The 19,698-nt window shown below is 54.5% G+C and overlaps 2 protein-coding genes across 2 annotated transcripts; one reads left to right on the top strand and one right to left on the bottom strand.

Moving 5' to 3' along the window:
* Positions 1-1,332: 1,332 nt before the first annotated feature.
* LOC120764626 (olfactory receptor 14J1-like) lies at positions 1,333-1,848 on the top strand (the record flags this gene model as incomplete). Its single annotated transcript, XM_040088628.1, has 1 exon — positions 1,333-1,848. A coding segment is annotated over exon 1 (516 nt), but the record flags the coding sequence as incomplete, so codon positions are not given.
* A 15,401-nt stretch (positions 1,849-17,249) lies between these two features.
* On the bottom strand, positions 17,250-19,698 carry LOC120764625 (serine/threonine-protein kinase pim-1-like). The gene is made up of 5 exons (XM_040088627.1): positions 19,156-19,698; positions 19,010-19,060; positions 18,439-18,805; positions 17,613-17,792; positions 17,250-17,356 (listed from the first exon to the last, which is right to left on the bottom strand). Exons 1-5 carry the CDS (start codon positions 19,696-19,698, stop codon positions 17,250-17,252), a joined length of 1,248 nt encoding a protein of 415 aa, XP_039944561.1.

The following is a 19,698-nucleotide window of genomic DNA, read 5'->3' as shown; positions in this document are numbered from 1 at the left end:
GCAGCCAGCACAGCCCTCAGCCCGGGGGCTCGGGGCCCTCAGTCCCCTCCTGGGCCGGCAGAGCAGCCCCAGAGATGAAGGGCATCTCTCCTGCCATGTGCCCATTCCCTGCTGACCAGGGCCTGAGGGCCACTGTCCTGCACTGCTGCTGCCTGGCAGGGGCTGGGCAGGGCTGGGCAGGGAAAGGCTTTTCCTCAGGGCCCAGCTCTCTCTCCCCTTGCCTTGCCCAGGTGCTCCTGGCATTGCTGACGGGCTCTCTGGGAATGGCAGTTCCAGCTGCAGGCTCAGGCCCAGCCCTTGGGCTCCTCCTGTGCAGGCTGAGCACAGCAATGGGGTGTCCCAGCTCCCTCTGCCCTGGGGAGCTCTGGGCAGGGCAGGCTGGGAATGAGCCGACTCTCCCTGACTTTGGGAAAGGCAGGAGCCACTTTGTGTGCCAGGGATCCCTCTGCTCTCAGCAGTGTCTCTTGGCTTTCCAGGATAACAAAGGAGTGCAGCTCAGAAAGGTGCAAGTCCAGGGCAGCTGGGAATGGGAGAGAGGGACAGACCAGCTTCCTTCAGTCTGCACTAAGGCTCAGACAATCCTCCTGCCTCACTGTACCCACTGTTCTCCCCAGGTGCAGCAGAATCTCTCGTTCTGCCTCCTGCAATCCCCATCCCTTCACCCTGGCAGCTCCTGTGCTTTAGGAGGAGATTCTTTGTCCAAGTTCAAACACCAACACTGGTCCCTGCCCTCACTGTTCCCCTGCACGGACTGGGGGTCAGGGCTGACTCCCAGGTGTCCTGCTGCTTGAGGTCTGGCTCATCAGTGAACATTGGCTTGCAGCACTCTCCAGCACTCAAGATGAAGTTCTGCAAGACATAGACAAAGGGGTGGTGTTTATTGGCAGGGCATGGTCTGTGAGAAAGGGTTTTGACACTTCTATGAGAATTCTCCCCTCAAACTTCACTGTCTTTCCTCCTACAGTTTGAAACAGCCAGACAAAGCAAATGTCCAACAGCAGCTCCATCAGCCACTTCCTCCTGCTGCCATTGGCAGACACGCGGCAGCTGCAGCTCCTGCACTTCTGCCTCTTCCTGGGCATCTCCCTGGCTGCCCTCCTGGCCAACGGCCTCATCATCAGCGCCGTAGCCTGCGGCCACCTCCTGCACACGCCCATGTTCTTCTTCCTGCTCAACCTGGCCCTCACCGACCTGGGCTCCATCTGCACCACTGTCCCCAAAGCCATGCACAATTCCCTCTGGGACACCAGGAACATCTCCTACACAGGATGTGTTGCACAGGTGTTTTTCTTACTGTTTTTCATTGGAACAGAGTATTATCTCCTGACTGTCATGTGCTACGACCGCTGTATGTCCATCTGCAAACCCCTGCACTACGGGACCCTCCTGGGCAGCAGAGCTTGTGCCCACATGGCAGCAGCTGCCTGGGCCAGTGCCTTTCTCACTGCTCTGCTGCTCACAGCCAATACATTTTCCCTGCCCCTGTGCCAGGGCAATGCCCTGGGCCAGTTCTTCTGTGAAGTGCCACAGATCCTCAAGCTCTCCTGTTCACACTCCAAACTCAGGGAACTTGGGCTTCTTGCTGTTCATGCCTCTTTAGCACTTGGCTGTTTTGTGTTCATTGTTTTCTCGTATGTACAGATTTTCAGGGTTGTGCTGAGGATCCCCTCGGAGCAGGGATGGCACAAAGCCTTTTCCACCTGCCTCCCTCACCTGGCTGTGGTCTCCCTGTTCCTCAGCACTGCAGACTTTGCCTACCTGAAGCCCCTCTCCATCTCTTCCCCATCCCTGGATATGGCACTGTCAGTTCTGTACTCAGTGGTGCCTCCAGCCCTGAACCCCCTCATCTACAGCCTGAGGAACCAGGAGCTCAAGGCTGCAGTGTGGAGACTGATCTCAGGACAATTTCAGAAACATTAAAATGATTGCCATTTTCTACACTTAACTTGTAATAGAAGTCAATTTTATAACACTTGTTTTTTGGTTATCAGTTTTGTTTTTTTTTTCTGTGGCCCCATACTATGTCAGTGAGGGGCTGTGCTCTCAGTGGCTTTAAACACACTAAAGGATCTCCCAGCAGAGTTTTCTCCAGAGATCCCCCTTTTGTTCCCTTCTCTGGAGCTGCAGCAGCAATGTCTGTGTGCAGAGCTGGCTGCAGGTCAGGGGTGGCACAGCAGCTCTGCTCCTGCTGACCACACCATTCCTGATCCAGGCCAGGTGCCATTGGCCTTCTTGGCCACCTGGGCACACTGCTGGCTCATGGCCAGCCTGCTGTCCATCAGTGCCCCAGGTCCCTTTCTGCCTGGATGCTCTCCAGCCACTCTGTCCCCAGCCTGTAGCACTGCAGGGGTTGTTGTGGCCAAAGTGCAGGACCTGGCCCTTGGTCTTGTTAAACCTCCCACTGTTGGATTTGGGCCCTGGATCCAGCCTGTCCAGGTCCCTGTGCAGAGCCCTCCTACCCTCCAGCAGATCCACACTCACACCCAGCTTGGTGTCATCTGCAAATTTGCTGATGGTGGACTCAGTCCCCTCATCCAGACCATCAATGCAGACATTGAAATCCACGCTGGCTGGGTCTGATCCCTCGGCCATCCTGTGGGTGCTGTGTGATGGCACTCAAGGTGATCTGTTCCAGAACCTTGCTGGGCACCGAGGTCAGGCTGACAGGCCTGGAGTTCCCCAGATCCTCCTTCCAGCCCTTCTTGGGGATGGGCTCACACTGGCACCTCCAGTCCTCTGGGACCTCCCTGCTGAGCCAGGACTGATGAGAAATGATGGAGAGCAGCTTGGTGAGCTCATCCACCAGCTGCCTCATCCCCCTAGGATGGATCCCATCTGGTCCCAGAGACACCTGTGAGTATCTGAGTGGCTCAGCAGGTCACCAGCTGCTTCCTCCTGGATGACAGGGGGGCTGTTCTGCTCCCTGTGCCCATCTACCAGCTCAGGAGAACATGTATCATAAGCACAACCTGTCTGATTGTTGAAAACTGAGACAGACAAGGTGTTAAGCAGCTCAGCCTTTTCTCTAGTTACTGTATTCCTCACAGCATCCAATAAAGACGAAATGTTTTCCTTATCCCACATTTTGCTATAAAATTATATGGGGAAACATTTTAATTTTTCAGAAAACTGGCCAGGTTAAATTTTAACTGATCTTTCATCTCTCTAATTTTTTTTCCACATGGCCTATCAACATCCTTAAACATTTCCTGAATTGCCTGACTTTCTACCTGAGGTGTTGCAGCTTTTTTTTCCCCCCTTGACTTCCCACAAAAGTTTCATGGGCTGCCAGGCCCATCATTTTCTTCACTCGTTCATCTTTTGGCACACCAGGACAGGATGCTCCTCTCCCCTTCAGGTTCCTTTCTTGAAGTGTGTCCATCCTTCCTGCACTCTGCTGTTTTTAAGGGCTGTTTCTCTTAAAAAAATCAGTACCTGATTCGGTACTCCCCAAATCTGCATCCTAGAGAGGCCAAAGTCTTCCCTCCATAATTTCAGTGTAGATGTTTTGTTGATGCCTTGCCTTCTTTCCCAGATTTTTGGAAAGCTGATTATTTCATGGTCACAATACCCCAGGCAGCCTCAGTCCATCACACCTCCCACCAGCCCTTCTCTGTTTGTGGACAGCAGCAGACAGAGCTTTCCTTGGCAGTGGGAGTGTTACAAAAAAAAAAAGGTAAAATAAAATTCTCCTTAACACCAATGTAGCATTTAGAAGCAGCATTCTTTATTTGGCTGGATGCACGGGGGAACAGCTCCTCCCAAAGCCGTGCATGCTGAGTACAGGAAAGTTTATGTTTATATTCTGTATTTTGCATTCATATTCATTGATGTTCCTGGACTAAATATACCTATGATAATAATTTCCCTGAAATTATTAATATGTTTAGTCTCCCCTTTTGCACACACTCTTCTGTCCTGAGGGTCTCTCTGGTGGTCCCTGGTGGTCACAGACCCCAATGTTCCAGTCAGCCGGGCTGAGCTGGCAGGACACTGAGGCTGGTGAATTTCCAGTTCCCCTTCTTACACAATGGGCATTGTGTGCTTTCCATGGGCCAGTGGTTTTGGAGAATAAGCATTGTGTTAGCTCATCAGGTGTAGATCACTTATCATCTGGTAGCATGAGGTCAGAGTGGGCTACGACATCACAGAGTGGGTTAGGGGAGGTTGTTGAGCAGCTATGACATCATTGGTAATCTCTGTGACATCACAAAGCAGATTATGGCATCACAGAGTTGGCTGTGACAGTACCGGGTGGCTGTGTGACATCACTGGGTTGGTCACTCCATCCCAGACCCCCCTTACAGTTTCCCCCATGAAGTCCAATGCTGTTCATGTCTAGCAGGGTCCCCTGTCCACTGGTATCCCCCTGGTGCACCTGGAGCCACAGCCTCCACCAAGGATGTTCCACAAATCAACCCCAGAGCCTGACACGGGGACAAGGGGCTGGGCTGTGTGACCAGGACATCAAGGATGTGCATTATCCATGTCACTGTGTCCTGGCTTGGGTTCCCCAGGGCAGGAAAGATGTCTGGCAGCTGCAGCAGGGTTAGGGAAGGGCCCCAAGGTGGGGCTGGAGCCCTTTGGCTGTGAGCAGAGGCTGAGGGAGCTGGGCTTGTCCAGCCCAGAGCAGGGAAGGCTGAGGGGCTCCTCATGCCAGCCTGGCAGTGCCACCGAGGAGGTGATGGAGAACACAGAGCCAGGCTCTTCACCAGGGGCCTGGTGGGAGACAAAAGACAATGGGTGGAAGGGGAAGGAGGGGAGCTTCAGCCAGGACAGGAGGAAACCTTTGTTCCCATGGGCTCAGACAGGTGCTGAGATGCTGCCATCTCCCTGTCCTTTGGGATTTTCCAATCCAGACCAAATCAAGACTTGAACCACTTGGTCTGACCCCGTTTCTGACAGCTTGGGCTGCTGACTTGCTGAGCTCCTTTCCAATTCGGCTCTCTAATGATCCTGGGACAGTGCTGGGCCCTGTTTTACACTGGAGCAGAGCAGATGGGACAGGAGCCCTGCAGGGCTGTACAGGACCTGCAGCTTGTGAGGTGCACAAGCACGCCTTCATTAGCTGGGTCATTTGAGCACTTTTAAGAAACGTTAAAGTTTTCCCACCAGGAGAGACCAGGAATTGTACAATGGCAGGAGAAGAAATCCTGATCTTCCCCTCTATTTGTATCACAGTCTGGACTTCTGTTTTTCATGGGGCTGTTCCTTCCCTTGGTTTTGTTGGCTGACAATAAATGAACATCCCTCTGTGTCTCAGGCAGCTCCTTCTGCAAGGAAAGCAGGTGGGAGTTGGTGCCAAGGAGCTGAAAGCTGCAGCTGCAGCCTGGAGCAGAGGAAGCTCAGATTGGCACAAGGCTGCTCTGAGTCCCTGGGGCTGGATGAGGGAAATGGTGGGATGGGGCTAGGGACCAAGTCTGATTGATTGTCAGCGATGAAGGGTTTTGATTTTCATATCTATTCAGACTGCAAGAGGACGTGCTCGGGATCAATATCAACTGGAGATTTGTGATACCAATCTATAAACAGGAAAACAAAATGAAACAGGAGAAAAAAATCTCCCTGCATTTTTCAAAGACATAGTGTATTCTCTTTGAACACACTTCTATAATCTGTCTAAGTAACCACATAAGAATTGAAGAGTTGAAATTAAATTATTCCCAGAGGCTTGTCTTTTTTAGGGTGTTTTGAAATATTAATGAGCCTTTGGCACTGAATTCCTGAACTGAAGAGCTGAACACGGAACAAGTCTCTGGAGAGCTAAAATTCATCAGGGAACCTCCAAGCTGCTGAGTATCCATCCTCAGCAGAGCAAAGGAATCTATTCTAAATAGATTGTAATAGATTGCTCAGCAGAGCAATCTATTTAAATTGAATACATTCCAGGGGTTTCCAGCTACTAAAGAGCCGTGAGCTCACATGCAGACACAGGGGCTCCATGGTGCCATCTGAGGGGTCTCTGGGCTCCTGAGGATCTGTTTGGTCACACTCAGTCACAGGGGCTCCATGGTGACATCCCAGGGGTCCTTAATCTTCCTAAGGGTCATGAGGTTACAGACAGTCACAGGGCTGCACAGTGACAACAGAGGTGTCTCTACGCTGCCAAGGAGCCAATTTGTCCCAGGCAGTGGCAGGAGTCCAGTGGTGACATCCCTGTGCTCCTAAAGAGCAGCGAGGTGACAGACACTCACAGGGCTCCATGGGGACATCCCAGGAGTCTCCAGGCTGCCAAAGGGCCGGAACGTCACAACACTCAGAGGGGTTCCTGTCATGGGCACAGTGGCAGCTTCAGGCAAAATTTATTAAACAAATTCCTGTTGGGCCACAAGGTGCAGAAAGGACCCCCAACACCCCAATCATACCCCCAAGCTCCCCCAAACCAGGCTTTACAAACTCTTTCTGTGAGAGGATCCTGGGACTTACTGGATCCAATCCCAGCCCCAGACTTTGTCAAGGATTTCTGTGTAAAGGATTAGACAGGTGGAATTGAACATTAGTACAACTTTGTCCCACAACATTAGGGATGGCAAACCAGAAGTATTTGTGCACATATAGATATGACTGATTGTTGGGGTTTAAGTCTCCTGTAGAATTTTTTCCCCCTCCCAAGTTGCTAGGAGACTAAGTGCTGAGTGCTTAACGTGGACAAAAGAACTGATAACTTAGTTTTGTGGGAGGGGAAAAAAAAAAAGCTCCCGGAGAGAGCGGAGGGTGGGGGGATCTCGTGGCTTTTCTTTTTCCGGGGGGGAGCACCGATCGGGCCACGGCTGGCTGCTGGGGTCCACGGTTAACGAAGGAGTCTGGTCCTGGAAATTCTACCATCTGTTGGAGTATCCAGGAATTCGGAGTTTCTTCGCTGTCCTGCTGGATTTTGGGTGAGACCGGGTCCCGCTGCTGCAGCTTCTCCGGCAGCCACCTCTGCCTGTGGAGGACACCCCCTGCCTGCGGAGGACAGCCCACTGCGCCCGGCTTCCAGCCATCAGCGCCGGAGCTTCCACCGTTTGCCCTCGGGGTTCTTGGTTCTATTGTTATAATTGCTGTTGTTTTTTTGTCTGTCCTGTTATATTTACTAGTAAAGGACTGTTATTCCTTTTCCCCATAGCTCTGACTGAAAAGTTTTATTTTTAATCTTCCAAATTATAATAACACGGAGGGAAGGATTCAAATTCCTCATTTCCTAGAGAGGTCCGCCTCTCCATAGCAGACACCTGTCTTTTCAAAACCGAGACACTGATTATGATCATGATTAAACAAAAAGGTTTTGTTTATTTACTCCACAGTATAGGAGCTGTAACATCTATTTTAATATAGTGCTCTAGGAAGCCATTTTGAAGCAATTGTATTAAAGTAAAACCAGTTATTAAGTAGAGATGGGTGTCACTCCCCCAGACCAATGGCCGTGGGCAAATCTCTTTAGTTCAGCCTCAGGCAGTGCTCTTGAGGGGTGTCCCCATTCCAGGGAGGAATCTAAACACCCCACCAAGAAGGGAAATGTCAGGAGATGCTGCAGGTAAAATTTGGGATGGGTTTTTTCTAGTCAGAAGTGCTGCCCTGTCAGTGAGATGTGCCCAGGCTGTGCCAGCTCAGCAGCTCTGCAGAAACTCTCAGTGGTGTCACTTGGTTGTTCCTTTCTCTGGGCTTTTTTCCAGCTCTGCCACAGCTTCAGCTGCCTCTCAGGATGTTGAACTTGGGGATGGAGGAGTCAGGCTGCTTTCAGCATTATTCACCCCAAAAGCAGCATGACCCCCCCCCTTCTTCATTCCCCACTGGGGGCTCTGCAAACAGAGCCTTGTTGGAGTTGTCTGAGCCCATTCCAGGCAGAGCCTCCTGCTCCAGCAGGAACTGCCTTTCCTGTGCCATGGCCAGGCCAGGTCCCGCTGCAGGAAAAGCCCCAGGCCAGCCCCAACACAGTGAAGGCCTCGGGCACAAGTGCAGAGTGCTGGGAGCTGTGCCAGGAGAGCCTGGGACACCAAAGGCACCTGGGCAGCAGCAGCTCCCTGCAGGCCATGGCCAGAAGCCTCCCTTGGCAACCCAGCCTGGTGGCCACCACTGCAGAGCTGCTGGGGCAGGGGCTGATTTCTGCCTGGGCTCTGCCCCAGCCCACAGAGTGTGAGCTCAGCCCTGACTCGGGCACAGCCCTTGTGCCTGGGCCCTGCAAAGCCTAAAGGTCACCTGTGCCACCCTGGTGCCCATCCCTGGATCTGACACTGTCACTTCTGTACTTGCTGGTGCCTCCAACACTGAACCCCCTCATCTAGAGCCTGAGGAACCAGGAGCGTGAGGATGCCCTGAGGAATATGACCACTCTGTGCTTTTCAGAAACAATCAAGTGCCTCTTTGTTTCTGCATAGCATTCAGAATGGAACTCATTCCAGGCCCAGACTGTTTTGTGCCATGTGTCTTTTTTGTTATTCTATTGGTTGTATTTTAATTTTCCTCTTTTTTTTTTTTTAACATATATTTTCCAAAAACAATCCCATTAGTCACAGTGTTGCTACATCAGCATCTCCCGTGCTTGTATTAAGCAGAGACAGTAAGGAGCCATCATCACTGTGCATTTATGTAAAATAAAGTGTCCTGCTCTGCCCTGTGTGTCCAAGATGCTTCCTCTGCCCTTCTCTGTCTCTGCAGGGGCGGTGCCTGTGAGCAGAGGTGGAGGGAAGAGACTCCCAGCACAGCAGCACAGCCAGGGACAATGGCCCTGGCTCTTCCCACATCTGCTCTTCCCAACTCCAGCCTCTCCTTCCCAGCCCTGCTGTGGCTGTCAGGCCCCAGTGCTCTGGCAGCTTGGTCACTGTCCTGCTGCGTGTCCGTGCTGTGCCCACAGGCAGGGACAGGCCATGGGCACTGCTGGGACACAGCTGGGCTCCAGCACAGCAGCTCCAGCAGCAAAGGGATCTCCTGAGGGCAGGGCAGGAAGGCTTTGCTCTCCCTGCAGAGTCACTCTCAGGAACAGGCCCAAGGAACAGACTCTGAAGAGGCTCCTTGTGTTCCTTGCTTCTCCCAGGGCTTCAGTGGGATGAGATCAGGGTCCCAGTGTGGCCTTCAGGGGACTCAGGGCTGGGTCAGGTTCTGCTTGTTGGTGGCCAGGGCCCATCAGATGGGGAATGGTCTGTGCTGAACCTGGCTGGGGCTCTGCAGCTTGTGCCAGGGCTGATGGCAGGGGAAGGTTTGTCTGGAGGGCCTTGGGAGCTGCCAGGAGAACACAGGGCACCTGCAGGGACAGTGTGTGCCAGGGATCAGCAGGGAGTGGAGCTCCCTGGGCACAGGCCTGGCCAGGGTGGGCTCAGCCCGAGATCAAGGACTGAATGTGTGCTGTGAGCCAGGAGAGCTCTGCAGCCCCAGGGGACACAGCAGGCACAGGGAAAGGAGTCTGGGCACGGACTGCTCTGACCCTCAGGGAACTTCCCCAGGAGGATGCAGGGCAGCCCCAAGGCCATGGGGCAGCCCTGGAACAAGGCAGGCACCTCTGAGCAGCCTCCATGGCCCCAGCAGAGCCTGTGTGGGAGGGGGTCAGTGCAGGGAGCAGCATCAGCTGCCTCTGTCTCCCAGCCTGAGCAGCAGAGCCCAGCAGAGGCAGCCCAGGGCCCCGGGCAGCACAGCCCCCGTGCTCTGCAGAGCAGCAGCCCCAGCTCGGGGCTGTGGGCAGCAGGGCAGGGGCTGCAGCAATGGCTGCTCAGGCCAGCACAGACGTGTTCCCCTGGGAAAGGCTCTGTGGGCAGCTGGCATGTGCCAGGAGCAGAGCAGGAGCCCGTGGGTGTGCAGAGGAGCCCTGGCAAGAGGCTGCCCTGTCCCTGGGGCAGCAGGAGCTGCCTGAGGAGCCCCGGGGCCAACTCTGTGCTGCTGTGCTGGGCAGTGGGGCTGGCCCTGGGGCTGCACGAGCTGCCTGAGCTGAGCATGTCCTGAGCATTCCAGACTCAGAGTGGCTGTCCCTGACCTCCAGTGCCTCCAGTTCCTGCTGCAGGGCCAGACAGGCCTGGGCTGCTCTGCAGGGCTGGGGCAGGGAGAGGAAAATAATGGACCCTTGGTTATAAGGGTCCCTGCATTGTCAGAATGATCTCCTTGGTTCCACACATCAGCAGGAGGAAGCTTTCATAGCCAGGGACTAAAGAGCCTCTCCCAGCAACTGGGAATTCCTGCTGGTACATCCAAATTTGCAGGCAATGAGGTGGGCAAAAAAACAGGAAAACTAGGCAAGAAATCAGTAACCCATAGTATAAGGTTTTAGAGCAGGTATTTGTTTATTCGACATCATGAGGGAGTGGGATAGCTCCACCACAAACTCACTTGTCTGTTCTTCACATAGTACTAGCTTTTAAACTCTTTTTTGTTTATGTTCTCATTATATTTTCCTAACCTTCATATCGTCGCACATTCTGTAATCACATGATTATGTAAGCCCTTGTAGTACATGCGTGGTCTCTGCCCGAAGTGCTCGTCACCTTCCTGTTGGTTGTTTTGATGAAGGCTCAGAAAACTTCCTGGGGCTTGAACTTGTTACCCCTGCTTCCTGCCCATGCTCTATAAGATTGCCTGCTCAAATAGCCAGGGGTCAGCTGTTTGCAGTTAGCTTGTGTCATGGTTGGACACTGGCCCAATGCCAGGCACCTACGAGAGTCTTTCTCTCACCCTCTCCTGCCACAGCTGGGCAGAGAAGGAGAAAAATATTAACAAACATTTCATAAGTGAGATAAGAATCAGGAGAAATATTTCAAATGCAAAAAAGGCTCAACTTAAGTTGCAAAGTGAATTTTAATACTAACAGAATCAGAGGAGAATAATGAGAGGTAAAAGAAACCCTTAAAAGACCTTTTTTCCACAAAGCCCCTCGCTACGTCCCATGACAGCACAGAGAGACAGGGCATGGGAGTTTTCTCCTTTCATCAAGAGATTTTCTTCTGCTGCTCTGGAGAGGAGCCCTTCCCCCATGTGGCCATGGAGTCCCTCCCACTGGATACAGTTCTCCATGATCTGCCCCACCATGGGTCCACTCTCACTAGCAGCAGCCCTACCGCACCTCCTGCAACGTGAGTCCCTCCCACGGGCACACAGTCCTCCCAAACTGCTGCAGCATGGGTCTCTCCTCCCACGGGGTGCAGTCCTCCAAGGACAGGCTGCTCCAGCCTGGAAGCAGGGCCCCCTCTCTCCACCGGGTCTCCCACTGGATCACAGCCTCATCCAGGCATCCACCCGCTCTGGGATGGGCACCTCCCCTAGGGGCTGTGGGTGGATCTCTGCATCCCCATGGATCCCCATGGGCTGAGAGTGGATCTCTGCATCCCCATGGATCCCCATGGGCTGAGAGTGGATCTCTGCATCCCCCATGGATCCCCATGGGCTGAGAGTGGATCTCTGCATCCCTCGTGGATCCCAACAGGCTATGGGTGGATCTCTGCATCCCCCATGGATCCCTATGGCCTGAAGGGTCACAGCCGCTTCACCACGGCCTGCAGAGGAATCCTGGCTCTGGTGCCTGAAGCACCTCCTGCCTCTCCTTCTCCACTGACCTTGGCGTCTCCATGTTGTTTCCCTCACATGTTCTCACTTCCTACTCTTCTCTGACTAACAGCAAAAATCATGTGACTTTGGTTTGATGTACTTCTTAAATATGTCATCACAGAGGCGTTACCAACCTCTCTCACCGGCCCAGTTTTGGCAGCAGCACGTCCACCTTCAGAGCCGTCAGCCACTGGCTCTGCCGGACATGGTGGAAGCTTCCAGCAGCTCCCCACAGGAGCAATCTTGGTGGTGCCCTGACGCCAAAAACCAGGCCGTGCCAAACCAATACAGCTTGTTCTGCGAAATTTGGTGATTTCTAAAATGAGCTTCATTCACATTCCTTGTTACAAAATAACTATTTCTTTCTGCACAGCTGCAGCTTTTTGCACAGTTCAAGCATTATCTTGTTGCCTCGGCATCAGGGCCCATCAGGCTGAGTCTGACCTGTCCTTTCTCCAAGCTGCAAACAGAACCTGCCCCCAGCCAGTGCCCTGCAAACAGGCAGGGTTCTGTAGGGCCAGGGAGAGTGCACAGATTTGGGGTCTGTGAGTGCTGGCAGGGAGAGATCAGGCACAGGGAAACACCTGCAGGGGGAAAATCTCCAGGAAGCAGAGAGAGTCCCTGTCCCTGAGCCCCATGGCCTCCAGTCCCTGCTGCAGGGCCAGACCTGACTCTGCTGCTCTGTGGGGCTGGGACAGGGGCAGGGAGAGTCTGGACTCTGCAGTGCCAGCGAGAGGAAAACAATGGACCTTTGGTTATACAGGTCCCTGCAGTGTCAGAATGGTCTCCATGGTTCCAGGAGGCCATGAAGAGTCAAAATGGCTGCTTGATTTCTTGGGGCCACAAAATGAAACAATTTCATCCTGGTTCCATGAGACCACAAAGCGTCACTATGGTCCACTTGGTTTCATGAGGTCCTGCAGTGCCACAATGGCCCCTCGGTTCTAAGAGCTCCTGAAATGGCAGAGAGGTGTCCTTGGTGACAGAGTGACACAAGTGACCCTTGGTCACACCAGGCTCCGCAGTGTCACACAGCACCTTTGGTTCTGTGGGGCCGCAGTGTCTGTTCTGCTGGTGAGCAGGGTCAGCACCAAAGACACAGACACAAAGTTCAGGAATTCTGTGATTTATTATAATGCACAACTGCAAAGAATCACCAAAGGAGAAGCTCAGCAATGCACCCAGTCATCACTACCAAAGATTGCCTGCAGTGATTAAGAAAGAGACAGCACCAGGTCCCCTCAGACTTTCCCATCACCCAGATCCACACATCAGCTGGGGGAAGCTGTCACAGCCAAGGACTGCACACGGGAGGGAAGAGTGGCAGGGGCTGTGCTGAAAGTCAGCTCCATGTGCTGCTGCTGCTTCTGTGGGGGTCATTTGTGCAGCCCTGCCCCAGAGTGAGGGATCAGATCCAGGCACTGCTGCTGCTCCCTGGGGATCAGCCACAATGTGGTTGTTGCTGTCAGGGCCAGCAGAAGCTGTGGCTGGAGCAGCGGGTGCTGACAGTGCCCCAAGCCCCGGGGCTGGAGGGGTCCCTGGGCTGGGGCTGGCAGGGAGCTGCCCCTTGTTCTCCCTCTGCCTCCCGCAGAGCTGGGCCGGGCACAAGTGGGGCAGCACAGCAAACAGGGAGCCTGCCGGTCTCTTCCAGCCCTGTCTGCTCACAGTTTGGCCCTTGGAGCTTCAGGTGGACACAGGCAGCTGCTTCTGCTCCCTCTGTGTGTCCCCATGTTCAGCAGTGCTGCTCCATCAGTCTGTGCCCAGCAGTGGGGAAAAGCCTCAGCCCTGCAGGGCCTGAGCAGCTCAGCCAGCCGGAAGGGAGCTGCTCCACATAGGAACCAGCAGAAAAGGACTGTAGCACCTTGTTCTTGGGAAGAGCCCAAATTCTGTGAGGGAATAACAGAGTTATTCAAGTGCAGTGGTGCAACAGCACTGCAGGTGCTGTGCCTGCAAACACATGGCTCAAGATATGCAAAAGAATTCTGCAACTCTTGACTAGAACAAGATGTCACCAGTGGTGAACTCCAGTTATGTCCAAAGCAACTACTTTACACATCTGCTGGTCTCTGCTACATTTTTTTCTTCAGGGTATCCAAACAAAAGTAAATAGAAGAGAAGCGTACATTTTGATTGTTTATCAGAAATGTATCTCATTTTGCTGTACATTCCTTTTTTAGGCCGTGTTGTCTCCTTAAAAAGAAAAAGAAAAAAGAAAACCAAATATATATGAAAGAGGAAAGCAAAATATAAATGTGTAGTGACAAATCTTATAGAACTTTGGATTAAGAGGTAACAGATCTTTTGAAAAAGAACTAAGTTATTTACTTAGTTCTGATGGCATGGATCCATCTTACTGATGTCAGCATCTTTTTTTTTTAAGATTTTGGTGACGTTTTCCCAATATTAAGTTATTTTAAATTGCGGTTGAAGCAATAAGCAACTCAAAGATGGATTGTGCATGACAGTGTCTGGATTGTAAAAATATTACAGTTTGCAACTTGGATGTAAAGTATTGCAAATGAAATTTCAAAATTCCAGTGGATTGTGTGACAGCAGTTTTTCCTCGAGGATGTGCAGCAACACAAAGACTTCATCATGGGGGTGGGGGCTTGGGGCTTTGCCCTGTGCCACTCAGAATGTCATGAAACAGGACTTAACCTGCCACCAGCCCAGGTCACCTTCTGCCACAGCAGCTCCTTGGACCTTGTGTCCCCCAGAGCAGACACAAAGTGTTTCTGTTGCACCCCCCACAGCATAAATCCACTGAGAGCTGGGATTTTCCCAAAGCTTGTGTCTCCATTGTGCCATATTCCTAAAGAACCAGCAGCTCATCCTGATGAATATGGCGAGTTACACGGGCAGTTGTCAGCTCCATTTCCTGCCTAGAAATCCTGAAACTGCTTCTGAATGCTGCTCCCTTCAGCTCTTGGACACCTATTCACACAGAGCTGGGGAAAAAAATCCCCTGGCCACCAGCTTACAAGTGAGTTATGCCAAAGTTAGAGCTCTGTGGGAAATCTCTATCCATTCTTATCTTTTTAATATATCTATACGTGGGGGTGTGCACTAATGTGTCTTGTATAGAAAGGAAGGAGTGTGCAAGCAACGTGACTGACACTTTCACTCTCAGTGCTCATTCCATACCCATGAGGACAAAGACATTATGGAAACCCTGGCACAGACAAACCCTTCTGTCCATGGATAGAGAGACATCCAAGAGCCCCTGGCACACACAGACCCTTCTATCCATGGATACAGAGACATCCACGAGCCCCTGGCACACACAGACCCTTCTATCCATGGATACAGAGACATGCAAGAGCCCCTGGCACACACAGACCCTTTCCCCACAAGCTGCAGGACATGAGAACACAACCCTTGCAAACACTGACTGCAAGCCACAGCTCTGGGTGCTCCCCATGAAGCTCAGCTCTGGCACCACTGTCTGCCCCAAGCTCCAGGGGATGCAGTGGGAGCCCGGCTGGGCTCTGCCCTGGGGCCATCCTGCAGGCAGAGCTGGAAACAGGGAGCATTTAGGTGCCACAAACAGCCAAGCCAGGGGCGCAGGGCAGCTGGTCCAGCCTGGACTGCACTGCTGTGTGCTGTGCTCTGGGGCTGGGGCTCTGCACAGAGGGGACTGCACTGGTGTGTGCCAGAGGAGACAAAGAAGCTTCAGCTTTAGTCTAACTGAGCTGGGTGGGTGAGCTGGGAAGAGTGGGGAGGCTCAGGGGGATTCACAGAGCTCATCCTTCTGGAAGGATGAGGAAAAGGGAAGAGGGAACTCAGCAGTGAGGAGGGCTGATGGCTGGAGAGCAGCTCTGAATGACACTAAAATGCCACTGTACCTCTGAGACATTGCTGTTCTTCCACCAGGGATAGGATGAGTCCCTAAGCTTGGGACTCGATCTCCCTCATGGTGAGGGGCATCAAGGAAGGCAACAGTGTGATGGAGACTGCGATGGGCTGGGAACTCACTGGGGGAAAGGAGGGAGCAGTTGTGAAGTAAAAGGCAGCTGGGGGAGAGAACTATTCAGTAAAGGGCTGAGCTACAGCTTGAGCATGCTGAAAAATGTCATTTAGGGTCATCCTAGATTGATTTCGTTTCACAAGGTATTGAAAAGGTTTAATTTAGGGGAGATGTCATGTTTTCCTTTGGAGATGTACATTCTCCAAACTTGAGTAGCACTGCCAAAATGCTCAAGCAAGTCTCTGCTGCAGGTCACACCGTTTTTTCTTTGGCTGATTCCGGCCCGGTGCTGAGCTCCAGCAGAGCCCTGGCAGAGCCCAGAGCAGCCTCAGCATCTGCAGAGCCCAGCTGCAAGGAGAGAAAGCAGAAACTGCCCATCAGCTGAAGGCTCCTGTGCTCTTGTCCCAGCTGCCCGCGGTGCCCAGGCCATGCCGGCCGTGCTCAGAGCGGTGCCCAAAGCTGCCCATCATTGCTGCCTTTGGCACCAGAGCAGGAGGGCAGCACATGTGCCCAGCCTGCAGCCAGCCATGGCACATCCACCTCCTCAGCAGCTGCCCAGGGCAGGATGCTCCTGAGCTCGCTGCCATCTCCCAAAAGCTCTTATCCCACCCATGCCAAGAAGATGGGGACCCACCTCACGCCATCCGCCGCTGGAAGAAAAGCTGCTCCCAAAGGATGTCCTCAGCCTTCTCCAAGGGCACAGCCCATCCACGCCACAGCTGGTCCCAAGCACTTCCCCATCCACACTGGACACTGCCTGGAAGGCTTCCTTTAGAAAAACAGACAACAAATTAAGGAAAATAGATTACAGGCAAAAAGGAAAAACAAGGGAAAAAATAAAAGATCTTATGTCAGTCACAGCTTGAGGAAGGCCCAACCCCTGCATGCTAGGGAACAACCCACCCACCGGTGAGGGAAGCCCATGCTTTCTCCCTTCCCCCCTGCACTGCCCCCCAAAAGTGATGGTGATCCCAAAGCAAACATGGGCAGTGGAGCAGCCCAAGCCCTTCCCTGACTGCAAAGCAAAGCACCGGGGCACAGGTGCTGGAGTCCCACCTCTGCTCCTGCCATGGGGGTTTGTTTGTGTCGGGCTGGCTGCCCCAGCCCCAGCCCAGGGCACGGTGGGTGGTGGGGGCTGTTGGCAGGGCCAGGAGCCAACTCCCATTTCGTAACCACCCCAGCCCATGGCCCCAGCCCTGACAAAAATCAGCCTGGCAGCCCACTGAAAAATCAGTTGCATCAGCCCCAGCAAAGGGGGAACCTTTGGTTCCGTGGCCAGGCTGTGCAATGCCCAAATCTGGGAGCATCCCCCTGCATGTGGACTCATCTGCAAATTCACTGTGGAGCCTGGCTTCGAAGAAGGTTCCAGAATAAAAGTCCATCAACTTCAGCTTTGTGCTGGCCAGGTCGAGGAAGAGGTTGTCATCCTTGATGTCATCCTCGCTGTCTCCAGCAGCAGCAGCCCCACCTGGTACAGCTCCTCCAGGGGCTCCTTCTCCTTGCCCTGGGGGTGAGACCAGGCTGTCAGTGTTCTGCCCAGGGCCCCAGCTGTCAGTGGACCAGGACAAGCCAAACCAGCTGGGATGGCAGCCACCAGTGCTGGGCAGACACGCTCAGCTCCAGCACAAGGGCTGTGTGTTCCCATCTGATGATCCCTGTGCAGTGACACAGGCAGCAGAAAAAAGTCTGGGTTTCTTTGCTTCTGATTGCCAAGGCATGTGTGCAGCTGTAACTTACCAGGGCCCTGCATCAAAGGGTGCCTGTGGCTCTCTCCCATCTTCTATGGCAGATGAATATCCTGCATCCAAGGATCACACAACAGGTCTTCTAATGAAGGCCTGTCCATGTCTAGCATGGTTAAACACCTCCTGATCAGATCTTGGCACTCTGGGGAGAGAAACCAGAAACTGCCAGTCAGTTGGAGAAGGCTCCTGTCTGCTTTGCCCCACTATTCCCATGCCCAGGCCATGCTGGATGTGCTCAGAGCTGGGCCTAAACTTTCCCATCAATTCCCTGTTTTGGAGGAGAGCAGGAGAGCAGGACATGTGCCACCTCCTCAGCAGCTGCCAGAGCAGGATGCTCATCAGCCCGCTGCTGTCTCCCAGCACTGGTATTGCCCCTGTGCCCAGAGATGAGGATCCACCTTGAGAGAGCCGTTCTGGCAGTGAGAGCTGATGGTCCCAGCTGATAGTCTGGCCCCTCCTGAAAGGGTGCTCCCCGCAGACCATCTGGTGCAGCAGGATGCCCAGGGACCAGATGGTAGCTGGCTTGCCGTAGTACCAGCCAAAGTGGGTCCATTCTGGGGGACTGTATGACGGTGTTCCTATGGAATACAGATGGAGCTCATCAGGGGGATGCTGCTGCTCCCAGAGCCTGGCCCCAGCATCCCTGGGCATGCGGAGGCTGCCCCAGTGGCACGTGGTGTGACCTGCTGCCCTCTCGCCAGCACCTGGGACTTGTGGACAACCTTGGGGTTGGAAAAGAAGCCACTGGTGTTGGAAGAGGGCAGTGTAAGTTCTGGCAATGCCCAACCATGACAAGGAAAATCCCATTCAGTGCTGGGGAAAAACCATGCCTTCATCCTCCCTGCCTGCATTGCCCTAAAAACATTCTGAAGCCAAGGCAGACCAGGCGAGTGGAGGAGTCCAAGCCCTTTCTCACCTGCACACCAAACTGGCTGCTGCACAGGTTCTGGCTCCACCCCTCTCTGCCACCCCCACACACGGGTGTTTCTGTCAGGCTGGCTGCCCCAGTCCCAGCCCCAGTCCTGGCCAGAGTGGCTGGAAAAGGCTGCCAGCACGGCTGAAAGCTGACCCCCACCTGCCCCTGCTCAAAAGCAACTTGGCTGAAGACTCAATGCCATGACTGGCAGCAAAAGGGAGAATCCCTGCTGCCACACTCAGGTTGGGGCATGAGATGTTGGGCCAAGAGATGTCCAGAGCTGGAAGCACACCCCTTTGTGGGCTCACCTGCAAAGTGAATGTAGGCTGTGTCTTGCAGGTAGGTGCCACAGCCGAAGTCGATCAATTTGGCCTGCCTGGTGGCCAGGTCAACCAGGATGTTCTCTGGTTTGATGTCCCTGTGCAGGACCCCGCAGCTGGTGCAGTGCTGCACGGCCTCCAGCACCTGGCGGAACAGCTCCCGCGCCACCTCCTCGGACAGGAACCCCCGTGCCCGAATGAAATGCCGGAGGTCCTGACATCGTTCTGGGCGCTCCAGCACCATGATGATGTCGTTGGGGAGCTCAAGCCACTCCAGCAGCTGGGCGACACCAGGGAAGCCAGTGGAGACCTTGTGCAGCAGCACAATCTCCAGTGGTGCGCTGGTGCCGTTGGGCTGCGGGAGGAGCACGATGCCGTCAGTGGGGCTGATGCCGTGCCAGGGCTGAGGAAGCCCTCACCCAGCCCGGGATGCTCTGCACCCTGCGCTGGCCCCATGCCCGCTCTCCCTCCAGGCATCCTTGGGTCTTCCACCCTGCCGGGGCTCGGCTCATCCCCGCCCAGCACGCCCCGGCTTCTCCCGCTGGCCCCGCTCACTCACCAGCTGGTCCCAGTGCCGGATGCGGTTCCGTGGCACCCTTTTGATGGCCACCTGCAAACCAAGGGGAGCAGCGGGATGAGCTCAGCACCTGCCCTGCCCAGCCCCATCCTCCATCTCCTGTGCCCGCTGCCGGCCCCGCCGCTCACCGGGGCGCCGTCCGAGAGCCGCGTCGCCGCGAAGACGCTGCCGAAGCCGCCGCGCCCCAGGAGCGACCCCACTCGGTACTGCTCCTTGAGGCCGTGCTGCGCCTTCCCTGCCGGCGAGACGCGGCTGTCAGCGCTCGGCCCGGGGCCAGGAACGGCCCCCGAGCGCCCCTCAACCGCCCCGGGCCGGGCATCCCCAGGCGTTCGCTCCTTGGGACGCGACAGCGGCGGCTCGGGGCCGGCGGCCGCGCTGCCGAGCGGCGGAGCTCGGGCCGGGGAAGCCGCAGCGGAGGCGGCGGGAGCGGCTGCGCCGCGTGTGTCCTCTGCGGGGCCCGGGAGGAGCCGGGGCCGGGGCCGGGGCCGGGGCCGAGCATGGCTCAGGTGCAGCCAAAGGGCAGCGATGCCCCCTTGGCTCCAGGCACTGATGCCCGCCCAGCATCGCCACCGCCAGTACGGCCAGAGCCGGGCGGAGGGGAGACCGCGGCGGGACGCCCGGGGGCGGGGACGGGGCAGCCCCGTCCGGGGCCGGGGGCGGGCTGGGGGCAT

The sequence above is a fragment of the Hirundo rustica genome, chromosome 33 (genome assembly GCF_015227805.2).
Source record: "Hirundo rustica isolate bHirRus1 chromosome 33, bHirRus1.pri.v3, whole genome shotgun sequence".
Classification (NCBI taxonomy): Eukaryota; Metazoa; Chordata; class Aves; order Passeriformes; family Hirundinidae; genus Hirundo; species Hirundo rustica.
This window is presented reverse-complemented; position numbering and strand designations above follow the sequence as displayed.

Bases quoted from the DNA above. Each gene is read 5' to 3' on its own strand.
- LOC120764625 (XM_040088627.1), bottom strand. From the start codon at position 19,698: ATGCCCCCAGCCCGCCCCCGGCCCCGGACGGGGCTGCCCCGTCCCCGC. The intron at 19,061-19,155 runs GTGAGCGGCGGG...CTTGGTTTGCAG, and splicing joins GGCTCTCGGACGGCGCCCCG to GTGGCCATCAAAAGGGTGCC. The intron at 18,806-19,009 runs GTGAGTGAGCGG...CTCCTCCCGCAG, and splicing joins TCCGGCACTGGGACCAGCTG to CCCAACGGCACCAGCGCACC.